The following is a 13,849-nucleotide window of genomic DNA, read 5'->3' as shown; positions in this document are numbered from 1 at the left end:
CTACTTGTGGACTGAAAGGGATGGTTTCTAAGGGTTAGTTGGGTTTGGGGTGTGTAGGTTTGAGGTTGTTAAAATAAGGTTTTATAAGTCTGGGATTTCTGAATGTAGATTTTCCGTTATCCTACATAATCATATGGTTTGTAGGTTTTTTTAAATTAAGAAACTTTAAAATGTGATGTCTCAGCGAAAAAAAGATATGTTATAACAATTTCTGGGAGAAAAATTTATTACGATCGTACGTAACCTCAAAAACGGCCACACATGCACAATTTGATTAGGATATCTCAGAAACCAAAGCCAAATTGGCAATTTTCAGCTCATATTGGGTTTCAGCGCAAAAAAACTTTCTGAAAAGTATATTGCAGGTGTATTATAATGAAAGATTCCTTCAAAAACTGACAAAAAATATGACAAGAGTATGTGTCGATAACTCTAAATCCAGTGTCAAAACCTGTAATCAGATCATCGAAATTTTTAACTGCGACAGCGAACTAAGACAAATAGGACTTATATCTTCACTTTTATTTAATATTGCACTAGAATGTGCCGTTAGTAAGGTGCAACAGACACAAGGGAAAATTCCATTGGGTGGCAGGCAGTACAAAATATTGGCTTATGCTGATGGCATAAACATTATGGACAGTATTCAAGTAATGTATCATCCGTTAAAATCATCTGTTGGCGAAGTGGGACTTATTGTCAAACACAGATAAGGCCAAATTTATGGAAGCGTCATGCAGAAATCATGAAAGCGATGTATTTGTCTGATCAAAAAATGTTGGGAATTGAATATTTCGGACTCCAAGTCTATTACATTATCTATGGTGGATCTGTTCCTGCGAAAACCGCTTTGTTCATTTATTATTAATTTATTATTTTCCAAAAACCATCTTAGTCTATAATTCACCATATTTTCTAAGATTTGCACATTGTATTGGTAAGAGAAATTGATCTATAGGAATCAGGATCAGTTCGTGATTTATTTGGTTTTAGAAATGGAATTATTATCGCCTGCGTCCATTTGGTGGAAAACTCATTATTTGTCCAAATTCTGCTGTATAGAATATAAGATATTTTTTTTTATTACCTGGTAGATTTTGTAAGAAACTAACAGGAATTATGTCTGGTCCTGGCGTCGATTTTTTGCTGGTACTTAAAGAGTGATTAAGCTCTTCCATAGTAAATGTTAGATTAAATATATTAATTGATTTTCCGAAATCATCTTAGTATTGATAAACTCTTTAGAAAAATTGTTATTGCTGGAGTTAATTTCATTAGTTAATTAAACAAATTTTGTTTTTTTTTTCATATAAATATAAATTTCATATATATTGTGCCACTCCTCTATCGCAGCTGTCTTCAGCTTTTCAAAGGATGCAGGGGCTGGTACTCTTGCTCTTACCCGTATTTTGAGGTTGTCCCAGATATGTTCAATTGGGTTAAGATCGGGACTGTGTGCTGGCCATGGTAGAACTTGAATCCCGACCTCATTAAGGTACTCACGGGTAGATCTTGCTGTATGGTTACGGCATTGTCATGTATTAGTCTGAAATTATTACCAATGAATGGTGAAAAGACATGACACGGTCTTGGAGAACTTCTTGCACATATACTTGGGCATTCACACTGCCTCTACCGAACACAACAAGATCAGTACGCGCTTCGTAAGAAATACCTCCCCAAATCATTATTGACCCTCCTCGGTAAGCCACTGTTTCGGTTATAGCGCATGCAGCAAACCTTTCATTTTGACGCCTATAGACACGTTGGCGTCCATCTGGATCTTTTAGGTCTATTCTGCTCTCATCTGAGAACAGTATATTCTTCCATTCAGCCATAGTCCAGTCAGCATATTCTCGCGCAAAATGAAGTCTAGCCCTACGGTGTTGTGGGAGCAGTTGTAGTGCGCGAGCTGAAGCAAGAGGGCTGAAAAGCCCTCAAGTTTATTTCTGACAGTCTTCTTCTAATCGTTTGTCTACTCACACTAACGTTTCTCACCTCAAGAAGAGACCTACGAGCTTCAGGAGCGGTGCAAAATCGATTTCTCAATACTTTCGCGACAATGAAGCGGTCATTTCGAACTGAAGTGCATCGTTTTCGGTCTTGACCTGGCCTGCGGTTGTACGATCCTGTCTCCCGAAATCGTCTGATGGCATCTTGTACCGTAGTTCTGGGTACATCGAGCATACCAGCGATATGACGTTGACTGTAACCAGCATCAACTAAAGCCACTGCCCTAGCAGCATCAGTTGGAACGAGTGGCATTTTTAAAATCACAAATAATAAATAAGCACTAAAATTTCAACTTAAACGATATTCGCTAACAATGATATAAAATTACAATTTTAATTGTTAATTTTAATTACAAATTTAATTTTAATTACAAATTGTTGAAGAATTGTTATTAACACGGAAACAGATTTGCAACAATGTCTTACAACGACTATATGTCGAAAATCCTTCGATGACACAAATTTAGGAAACAAACTGTCACAAGTAATGTAAACAAAATAATAATAAAGGTAGTGGGGTTAATTTTGCAGGTGAGTTAAATCGTCTGTATTGATGAAAAACATGGCTAGTTTTTAAACTAATTAACTTTTGTATTATCAAACATCATGAATCTAAAAAAAAAAATGTTGAGAAAACATGAGGCTATAGTTAGGTTTTAATTTCAATATTTTATAAATGCTAGAATATTCCACAGGGTGATGCAAACTTTAAGAAAAAAACAGTTTAATTCGTACACCCAGTATACAATGAAAATTTACCTGTTTAGCAACAATATTATTATAATGATATTGTCAAGGAATAAGGCTATAACATATTAAAAAAATCACTTAAATCGGATAACAGGTTTAGGAGATATGACATCAAAAATTACCCATTTTTAAAGTGGCCGGTTAATTTTGGCCCAGAGTGTATATATATATATATATATATATATATATATATATATATATATATATATATATATATATATATATATATATATATGTATTTTACAAAAAAACTTTGCTATAAATATATAAAATATGAAGCGTATTTGTTTTCTTGTAAATCGATAGCATCCTCATTTATAAAACATCTCAAGATATTTTGTCTGCATTTTTTGCATACATATTACTACCCATTCTACCTATGGATAGTATTAGTACTATCTACAATAGATCATTTTCATGATCAATAGTACTGGCAGTGATATATTTGTCTTCACTTAGGTTTCAATAAATTGAATGGACAGATGTTAAACTATTGGAATACAATGAGGTTACAAAACATCCGTTTTATCGGAAAAAGTTAAAATAGTTTCATCTTTATCCGATGTCCGAAGCGTAATTAAAAATTTCAGATGAAATTCAGCGCGAAAATATTCATATTCGATTCTGACCAATGAGAATACTTTCGGATCATCGTATCGTCGGAGATCGGACACATGGGACTCCGCCTTTATAGAACCAGAAATGATTCTGATAACTTGCCACTTGACCTTACAAACGGTATGCTTTGAAATGGTTTTGATATATAAAATAAGAATAACTCAGTATTGTATTCCGTAACGTAGCTGCACTATATACGATCACTTATTGCTTTTGTTTCAAGTTTATTTCGATATAGATTACTTTGAAAAAGACAATTTTTCGGGACTGAAATGTAAACACAATTTGTGTTACTATGTTCAGGACCGGTCTGCTTATACACTCTTCATTTTTATAAAATTATAATGTAACATTCAGTTACGAGTTTTATTGTAATGGTTTGGAGTACATCATCAATCAAATAATATTGGTAGCGCTATTAATTATTTATATAAATAAAGATAAAGTCTTTACATCTTACTTCAACTTCCCTTGTTGTGTACTGTTGGACTCTAATCCATAAGAACGATCTCAGATTATTTAATAGTCCCATGCCACCAGTGCCACCTCCTTGAAGGAATTTGAAACCAACATATATAAGAACCCAGTCCCATCTGAAAATCATCTTTTCCTCTTCCTTAGTTTCTTGCATGCTATCAACTGAAAAAATTAATAGATCTCAGTAAAAATAAAAAAAATATATCTAAATACAATAGTGCAAAAAAATCTATTACAGGTGCCAATATTTATAATTATCTAATATTGTGGCAGAGAGAAAAAATATTAGAGACGCGAAATTCCTCACGCCGTTTCATACAATCGTGCAATAAACATAAAAATACTATACCTATGACTATTTGCAGTAAAGTGCAAGTCAAGATTTGTTTTTTTTTGGTTTTAACTTTTAAATCTTTTTATAACTATAATCCAGCTTAATCCCAGTTCAGCCGAAGAAAAATTCTACAGCAAGACAGTTTAAACCAACAAGACCTGAGAAAATTAAATAAAGATATTTAAAAAAAAAATAGAAAATATTTATGAAATCAAATTAACTAAAATATCAAGAAAATAAGCGTTTAAAAAGAAGACTGACAAAAGAAAAAAGAGTAATCTTAAAGCTTAAGAAAATATACGGCAAAGAAACAACCATTATTTCTTTATTTGTTCGTCTTCTTCAAATATTCATGCCTATATTCCTCCGAAAAATTTTCTGAACCCCTTCCTTTCCCAAATACCTACTTTTTTTTATTCCTGCTTGTTCATAATCCACGTTTCTCTGGCATATATCACCGTGGGTCTGATTACTATCCCGTAGACTCGCAGTTTAGCTGTTCTTGACAAATCTTTTGCTTTCAGTATTACATTTAGTGACTCGCTAGGCTCCCATTCATTAACCTTTTCTCTATATATTTTTCTTCTTTTCCCGTGTTCGTTATGGGTATTCCTAATATTCAAATTTCGCCACTTTTTCAAAACTATAGACAACCTCTGCTTCTTTTACTTTGATCCATTTGCTTTCATTTGTTATTTCTCCTCTCAATTCCATACATTGTGTTTTCGTTTGGTTTACCGTTAGTCCGTACCGTCTCGCTTTTTCTTAAAATTTCTGGAAAACTTTGTCTAGATGTTTTTTCATTTTCGCTAGTACCACCACATCATCCGCATACGCTATGCTCTGTTCCTTGCTATTGAAAATAGTCCTGATTGTGCTCATATTTGATCTTCTTACGATTTGCTCTAATACTAGGTTGAATAAATTCGTCAATAGCGGATCCCCCTGTTTAAAACCTCTATTCACTGTGAACTACCTTGAAAAGCTTTCTTTCACTGTTACCTATTTGCAGTGTTCCTAAGCGTCATTCTCACTAGCCTTATAAGCTTTTCTGGTATTTCTAATATAGTCATGGCCTCATATAGCATCCTTCGGTTTATGGAGTGGTATGCCTGTTTAAAACCTATAAATGACACGTAATCCTAAGTTTTGTTCGTAGCTATTATTTTGAATTAATTTTAACATACTTATTTGACCAGTAGTTGTTCTTCCTGGTCAAAACCCTACCTGGTATTTTTCAATAACTGTTTTCATATTTTATTAATCTTTTCCTAATAATTGTTGGAAGTATTTTATAGACTACCTCTACTAGTGCTATCCTCTATAGTTTTCCTAGTACATTTTGTCGCCTTTGTTGTAGATCTTACAAATAGGAGCGCTATCCCATTGTTTCGGAATTTGTTCCTTTTGCCAAACTGTTAATGTCAAGCGCAATATTCTTTTTTTCAGTCTTTCGCCACCTTCCTTAAAAATCTCCCTTTCTCCTACCTTTTTTTTTATTTTTTAGGTCTCTTATTATTTCTTTAACGTTAATTCAGATTTGGTTCCTCCTGTTGGTAAAATATCTACATCCTTTTTTTTTATCTAGACACTTCATTTAGATCATTAATTTTCTATAAAGACAGACAATAAATATATTTGTTTAATTAATTTAGAGAACATTTTTAAATACAGTTACTTAATTCTGATATTTTAACCAAATAAGTAGATTTGTATTTCTTTTGAATCCAAGATCCCTTTGATAGAATTACATAATCTTTAACACTAACATTGTATCTTTTGTAACGTTTAGTTCAAATATATGATAGAATACTCATCCGATCACACATCTGTAATTATTAGCATGAGTAAAACAGTTATAAACATCCCACCATCTCCTCGACTAACCTCAAAAAATACCAAATGGACAGATTTTCAATTCTATCTAAAAGAAAGCACTAATCTAAATCTTCGGATCAAATCTCCAGAAGAGATAGGTACAGCAGATCAAAACTTGACCACACTCGTGCAAAAAGCGGAGTGGCATTCTACACTACAAACTGAACGCAATCTAACAAATATCACAATGTCCCCTTGCACATTCGCCAATTTAAGCTGAGAAACATCACGCGAGGAGGACCTAACAAAAATATAGGAATAACATAGACTAACATGTATATAATAGATTATACGCTGCAGCAGCTATCAAAGATGCAAACAATGAAACGATTGAACATTACATCACAAATCTCGCAACAAATGACTAGACACTGTGCAAGCTTAAGAGACCGTACATACATATCCCTCCCATTCGTAAATCAGATGGCAAATGGCCACTCCAACAAAGAAAAAGCAGATATCTTTGCTGATCATCTTACAAGAGTATTTCAAATCGAACCACCAGATACTGATAAAACAGTGGAAGAAATAATTAGCGCAGCATGTCAAATATCTATCCTTATCAAAAGTTTTAATCCTAAGTCAAGAAAGAAATAGCAAATTAACGAAATGAGGTTTTGACTTAATCTCAGGCCAAGTGCTCAAACAACTTCATCGCAAGACTAATAAGTATATTTAACATATTGCTAAGCTTGTCATATTTTCCAAGAATATTTAAATTCACTACAATAATCATTATACTCAAGCCAGGAAAACAGCCCAATAAAATAACATCTTATCGATCATGCAGCCTGCTACCTACCGCAAACAAAGCTTTTGAAAGATTACTACTACAAATAATGTACGCAGATCATGAATTCCTAATATTAATACCAAAACTGGGCATTTAACCGGGTCAAATTAAGGGACGTTATCCACGTATTGTACGTAAGAGAGATACCTTTAGGAATAATCAAAACAATCGAAAATATCTACCAAAACAACACAATAAAAGTAAAAGTAGAAGAACTAACTGACCCTATTAAAGCTGGCAATGGGATAAGGCAGGGATAGTCCCTGAGTCCTCTATTGTTCAACCTGAATATGGATGAGATAATAAAAAAAGTAGGAACTAAAAAAGGATACCGAATGGGATTAAAACAACTTAAAATAATTTGCTATGCAGACGACGCAATATTACTATCTCAAAGTGAAGATGATTTACAACGTATGCTGCACCGATTCAATATAACCGCCAGAAAATTTAACATGTTAATTTCCCCAAAAAAGACAAAATGCAGCGTTATAACAGCAAATTTACTAAGATGTAAATCGGAGCTGGAAGGACAGATAATAGAACAAGTGATGGAGTTTAAATATCTAGGCATCACATTATTTAGCTACTGAAAGCTCGAAACAGAAGTGGAGGATTAAGTGAATAGAGCAAACAGAGCCGCAGGTTGCCTAAATAAAAATTGATGGTAAAACACTAGAGCTATAAGTAAGGACTGGGTAAGAAATAGAAGAGTAGAGTGGAACGATCATATAAGCCGAAAGGCAACAAATAGAGTAGTAAAGACAAAAGGAGATGGTTCCCCAATAGGAAAACTTTCAATAGGAAGACCCAGAAAACGATGGAACGACAACTTACTGGAGGCACATTGAAACACAGACAGTCACGTCTACATAAAAAGAAGAAGAAGCCTAACAAAACATCAGTTTGGTTTTGGAGAAAATCACTCCACTACCCAACAAGTCCATCGAATGATGAGTCCCTCAAGTAAGTATTCTCGGACCGCTGTTTTTCTCGCTCTATACAGCCGACATACAAGAGTTTAATAATACTAGAAATGCCTCCTTGGCTGACGATGTAGCGATACTAGCTGTAAACGAAGATCTCATACAAGCTTCACAGGATCTGCAACATCACCTGGACTTACTTAATTTATTTATTATTTAGCGTATGGACTACGATAAATATACAAATACAATAATATATACATATATATTAAATATATCATTTAAACACTAAAGATAGAATGAATGACACTAAATATTAATGTCCAATTTACATAGCCATTCAATTGCTTCTGGGGAACATTCCGCAAAGTCCTGGAGGTTTCCACGGTAGGCACGATTCAAGCAGTCTGAAACACAATGGCTTATGGTCTGTCTAGATTGTCTGTAGTCGCACTGTGGACTTTCTGCACGACCCCACCGGAACAGCGAATCAGCACATTTACCATATCCGGTACGTATACGATTAAGCCTTGCCCAAGTGGACCGGGGCAGATTTGATCCGATGAAACCCTGAGTTGGGGTGGATATCTTAATATAGTCCGATTCTACTGTTGGCATCCATCTTATTGTCCATTGCCTATGTATATCATAGGAATTACCAATTTTTCGGGCAGATCGTATTGGAGGATTTCTAGATCTCAGTCGCTGGTGCTCTTTTGAGATGTCTGGGATATCTTGATGTATTGGTAATTGTACGTTGGCTAAAATTTTCTGGTACTCTCTCACTAATGCTGCTGTACGGCGTAGATCTGGTGGAACTTACTTAATGATTGGCACAGAAGATGGCGAACAACAGTAAACAAAGGAAAATCAAATCAAAATTTACCAACCGTCACAACACGTGTCCACCTGTAAGAATGGATAATGTACGCATATCAACAATAGCAGAGTCAAAATACCTTGGCCTCCCTCGTTATCAACGCTTCACTTGGAATAAACAAATACAGACCAAAAGAAGGCAGCTTGATTGAAAATTTCGGAAAATGTACCGGCTCCTAGGCCGAAAATCAAAGCTTAGCATCCAAAACAAAATAAAATTATAAAAAGTCATACTTAAACCTATCAGATACTACGGACTACATCTATGGGCCTGTGAAAAACCTATGTCCCTGAATATCATCCAAAGCTTCCAGTCTAAAATATTAAAATCGACAGTAGATGCACCATGGTACGTAAGCATCCAGACACACTTCATTATGACATAAATTAAAGATTCCTTTCATTAAAGACGAAATCCAAAGACCAACGAAGTCACAAAATCAACGCACAAACCATGAAAATTAATGAGTAAGGGAACTATACAACAATGGTTCAGCCACAAGAAGAGATATAACCTGGCCTCAAGATCTACTTCAAGAATAACCCACCCAAGTAGAATAAGGTGAAATATCATTGGATGTCTCCCCTCCACACTTAAAACACATGTAATTCATTTATTTATTAGTCTGTAACGATGTAGTAAATGATGAGTGTAAATAAATATATCAAAACAAAACAAAATTAATATTTAGAATACGATATTTTTTACAATTTTACCGACATTCTCCGTCCGTCCTCGTAGTTAGTTACGTTCGTAATAATTTGATTAGGGACCACGTAACAAAGTTCCTAAACGCAACTGTGCAAAACTTTGAGCTAATACATTCATATTTTATATATTCATTACAGAAATCATTGGAATATACATATGTTCAGTATTGAATCTAATTAAGATGAAATAGTGAGAATGACTATCTTACGTCAAATTAAGAGATTTCTGCACATGTACTTGATATTCAGTGGTAAAAATAATAAATCTTGAGCACTTACCAATCAATTTTTGATAGATAGGCACAAACAAATTAACTGCTCTTCCCCCTAATAATAATATGAAGCAAATCAGTACTTTAAACTGTAACGGGAAATTTTTCTTTGGCCACAAGAAGGGCGCTAATATCTTCACCTTTTTCCAAAAATTGTTCCATGTAGAGACATTTTCATTGTTCTAAAATCATAAATAAAATAATATTAATTGTTACGCCAGCATTTAAAATGTTTCAAATACCTTAAAGTTTAAATTAACCGCTAAATTATCAAATTTGACATTATTTTTCTGCTTCTTTTCAGACTCATTCCCTGCTGTAGATGTCATATTAACTTGTGCGGATTCATATTTATTTTTTGTCATTTTGTTTTCAGCAAATCGTTAACTTAAAATATGAACATTAAAATTGCATTCAATGTTTAACAATATACAAATAATATACACATTATGTGTACATAAAATGATATATATTTTTGATTTATAGAAATTAACAAAATCTCCAACAAAAGAAAATGGTATTACAAAACTTGGAACACATCCAAATTTAAATGCCGTATGAAAACAGTGCAAGTCTAAACGATTGTATAACTTAGTACAGTGGCTTAATACAAAATTTGATCAATATTATATCGGGATACGAATTCACTCGTGAGATCTGTCACTTTGGAATAGAGATGCGCGTAATCGTTATTTTATATTAAACACTCGAGATGAGCCAGAACTAGAAATAGGCCACGATTAGCGTTACACGGTTGCCTTCTACTGGTAACATGGAATTTGTAAACATAATTTACACGCGTTTGTAGTTTTGAAATGAATTTTATTTCATTTTCGCATTTCCGACCTATTGAGACAAGTTTGAACGAAGTTCTCAGCGTTTGTATCAGCATTTTCTTTGGTTTAAATATTTAATACTTTTTCATTTCAACTTACACTAATTATTTTTTTAGAAAAATGAAATCGTTTGCAGCTAACAAAACTTACAAAGAATTTAAAGGGGAATTAAAGAATTATAATGTAACCACTTTATTCGGTACAGTATATTTATAAGGTAATTCATTTAAATGGAAGTGGTAGTGGTTAAAAGAGTTGTCGTTTAGGACAAAAATGATAAACTTCGTGATGAACTTGATTCGTTGATATCAAATACAAAAGAATTGGACTAATGGACACCGACAGTGAGGTGCAATTACAAATGACGAATGTATCGTCAACATATCGTAGCCAACATATGGGTTTGAGCATTGATGTGGACAGGTCTCGAAGTCTTCCATAAAGATATTGGCAATTACTGGAGATAGTAGGGAGCCCATTGGGGCACCATTTATCTGTAGAATTGATTTTGGAAGATGAAATAAGTGTTGGACATACAATGTTTAAAAAGAGATAAGTGGTCTTGCTGGATACTCTATTTAGTTTTCAGAATGTTTAGAGTTTCGTCTATAGGAATGTTTGTGAAAAATAAAACGATATCGAAACTTACTAGAATGTCTGACGGTGAGATACGGTATTGTGTAAGAAGTTCGATGAAGTGAAAAGAATTTTTGACGAAGGATGAACCATTCGGCGAGAGGTTGTGGAGTTTTGGCAAAGTACTTGGCCAATGGTTGTGTAGGGCACTTGTATGCACTGACAATGGGACGTAGAGGATTTCTATCGGGTTAGTAAATTTTGGAAGTTTTTGATAAATTTTGCCACCAGTAAAAACATGGTTCTAAGTTCCACTTGCTTCCCACATAAAGACATACACAAAATGATATGGATCTCATGAAATGGAACCAGAACCAATCAAATCGACCATGTGCTAATAGACAAAAGGGCAGCCAGTAGTATCTCAGATGTGAGAACACGACGAGGAGCATGCTGTGGATCAGACCATCTTTTACTCCAAACCAAATTTAGATGCCGAGTTAACAAAGAAAGAAACGAAAGACAACAAAGAACGAACAAAGTGGACCTGGAAAAATTGAAAATTCAGAAATGTAAAGGAAGTTCGAAGAAGAAGTCGCACATAAGTTACGGACGCTAGAACTGCACTCCATAGAGGGCAAATGGAATAATATCAAAACAGCAGTACTGACAGCGTCCACCCTGATAAATAAGAAAAAGGCGAGAAGAGGAGCATGGTTCGATGACGAGTGCAGACAAGCAATAGAGGAAAGAAATGAAGCACACAAAATGTATATAACAAGAAGAACACGGGAAAGACGAACATCATTTGAAGTCGCAAGATGGAAAGCAGACAAGATATGTACAACGAAATTAGAGGAGCTTACCAATACCTAAAAAAGATAAAAAGTGGGTATAAACCTCAAACAAGCCTATGTAAAGATGAAAGTGGGCAAATAATCAGTGACCAACAAAAAGTTACAGAAACCTGGAAGCATTATTTTCAGACCCTACTTGGTACACAAGTAGATATGGAAGATGAAATGGGTACGAACTATGTAGAAGAGAATGAAGTAGATAATGGAGTCGAAGCTCCAACCATAGTGGAAGTTCTCGAAGCTATTAAGGCCCAGAAAAACAATAAAGCCCCGGGAGTTGACGAACTACCATCAGAATTGTATAAGGTAGGTGGCGACCACCTAGCAAGTCACATCCACGCGCTCATCAAAGATATATGGCGAGAAGAGAAAATACCCGACGACTGGAAGAAAAGTATGGTATAGTATAGTATGCCCGATCGAAAAACTACCGTGGAATTTCTCTACTATGTACAGCATATAAAGTCCTCACGTATATTATAAACCAGCGGCTCCAACCACTAGCAGAAAATATTATTGGAGAGTATCAGACGGGCTTCCGACGGAGAAGATCGACACTGTAACACATATTTACAGTCAAACAGAGCTTGAGTAAATCATGGAAACATGATGGGACATTGATGTTCACATTGTGTTTGTAAACTTCAAACAGGCATACGATACAGTCAAAAGGAACAAACTTTACAATATATCGGCTGAATTGGCAATACCACACAAGCTAATTACCCTCATTAAAGCCACAATGGATGAAACTCAGGCATGTGTACGAATACAAAACCAGCGGACATACCTTTTTAAAATTTCGCAGGGACTAAAGCAGGGAGATGGGCTGGCCCCAACTTTGTTTAATCTGGCACTGGAGTATGTGGTTAGGCAAATGCAAACTGGACGAGGAAACCTACTGACGAACGAACGGTTTAACTGGCCGCTTATGCCGACGATATTAATATTATGAGTAGAACATCAACAGGAGCACAGGAAACATACGCAGAGTTAAAAACGCAAACAAAAAGGCTAGGTCTGGAAATTAATACAGAAAAAACAAAAATAATGATACAGACGAGAAGAAATATGATCCCACAAAACATTATACATGATGATGACATTGAAACGGTTGGAAAGTTTACATATCTGGGAGTAGAAATATATGTCGACGGAAGAGAAGATGGAGAAATACGGAATAGAATAACGCAGGCAAACAGAGCTGATTTTGCCCTCTCCCATATATTTCGGTCTAAAAATGTTCACCGCAGTACAAAGATGAGAATCTATAAAAGCTTAATTCGATCAATAGCATACTATGGCAGTGAAGCGTGGGTCCTGAAAGAAACATCCAAAAGCAAACTCGACACATTCGAAGAGAAAGTACTGAGGAGAATACTAGGACCTGTGAGGAAAACGGAATCTTCAGAAGCCGATACAACAACGAGCTTTATAAACTGTATAAGGAAGCAACACTGTCAGACTTCATTAGAATACAAAGATTGCAATAGGCCAGACATGTGATAAGAATGGGAGAGGATAGGCTACCAAAAAGAGCACTGAATGCTAGAATGCAGGAAAAGAGACTGGTTGGAAAGCCAAGAAAGCACTGGGAAGACACAGTAAACAGCGACGCACAAGCCCTTTTGAGAGTCCGTGTATGAAGATCAGCCACAGACAAGCAAGGGTGGAGGCAAAAAATAAAGGAGGTCAAGGCTCAATTTGGGCTGTAGTGCCGTAAAAGAAGAAGAAATTTTGGGTAGACCATATACTCGAGGTGTTCTGGAAGACTCTTCACGAGAAATTAGAGATTGTTTTATGTCAGCAGGAAGAGAGGTTTTATTGATAATGGCTTTCGTTGTTTTCTCCATATAGGCCGTTGGGTTATTAGGAATTGGTAGTCTGAGAGACTTAAGAGTTTATTAATGTAAGAAGTCTTTACGATGAC

The 13,849-nt window shown here is 35.0% G+C and overlaps 1 protein-coding gene across 1 annotated transcript in view; it reads right to left on the bottom strand.

The window, feature by feature from the left end:
• Nucleotides 1–13,849, bottom strand: part of Hmt-1 (ABC transporter ATP-binding protein/permease Hmt-1) — a 70,117-nt gene that overhangs the window by 24,884 nt on the left and 31,384 nt on the right. Inside the window, exons 5-6 of the mRNA XM_072537003.1 lie at nt 9,658–9,832; nt 3,841–4,019 (exon numbers count right to left, since the gene is read on the bottom strand). Coding sequence (XP_072393104.1) covers nt 3,841–4,019; nt 9,658–9,832 — 354 coding nt within the window. The remainder of the gene's footprint in view (nt 1–3,840; nt 4,020–9,657; nt 9,833–13,849) is intronic.

This window comes from Diabrotica undecimpunctata, chromosome 7 (genome assembly GCF_040954645.1).
Source record: "Diabrotica undecimpunctata isolate CICGRU chromosome 7, icDiaUnde3, whole genome shotgun sequence".
NCBI lineage: Eukaryota > Metazoa > Arthropoda > Insecta > Coleoptera > Chrysomelidae > Diabrotica > Diabrotica undecimpunctata.
The sequence above is the reverse complement of the archived record's forward strand: the minus strand, read 5'-3'. Positions and strand labels throughout refer to the sequence as shown.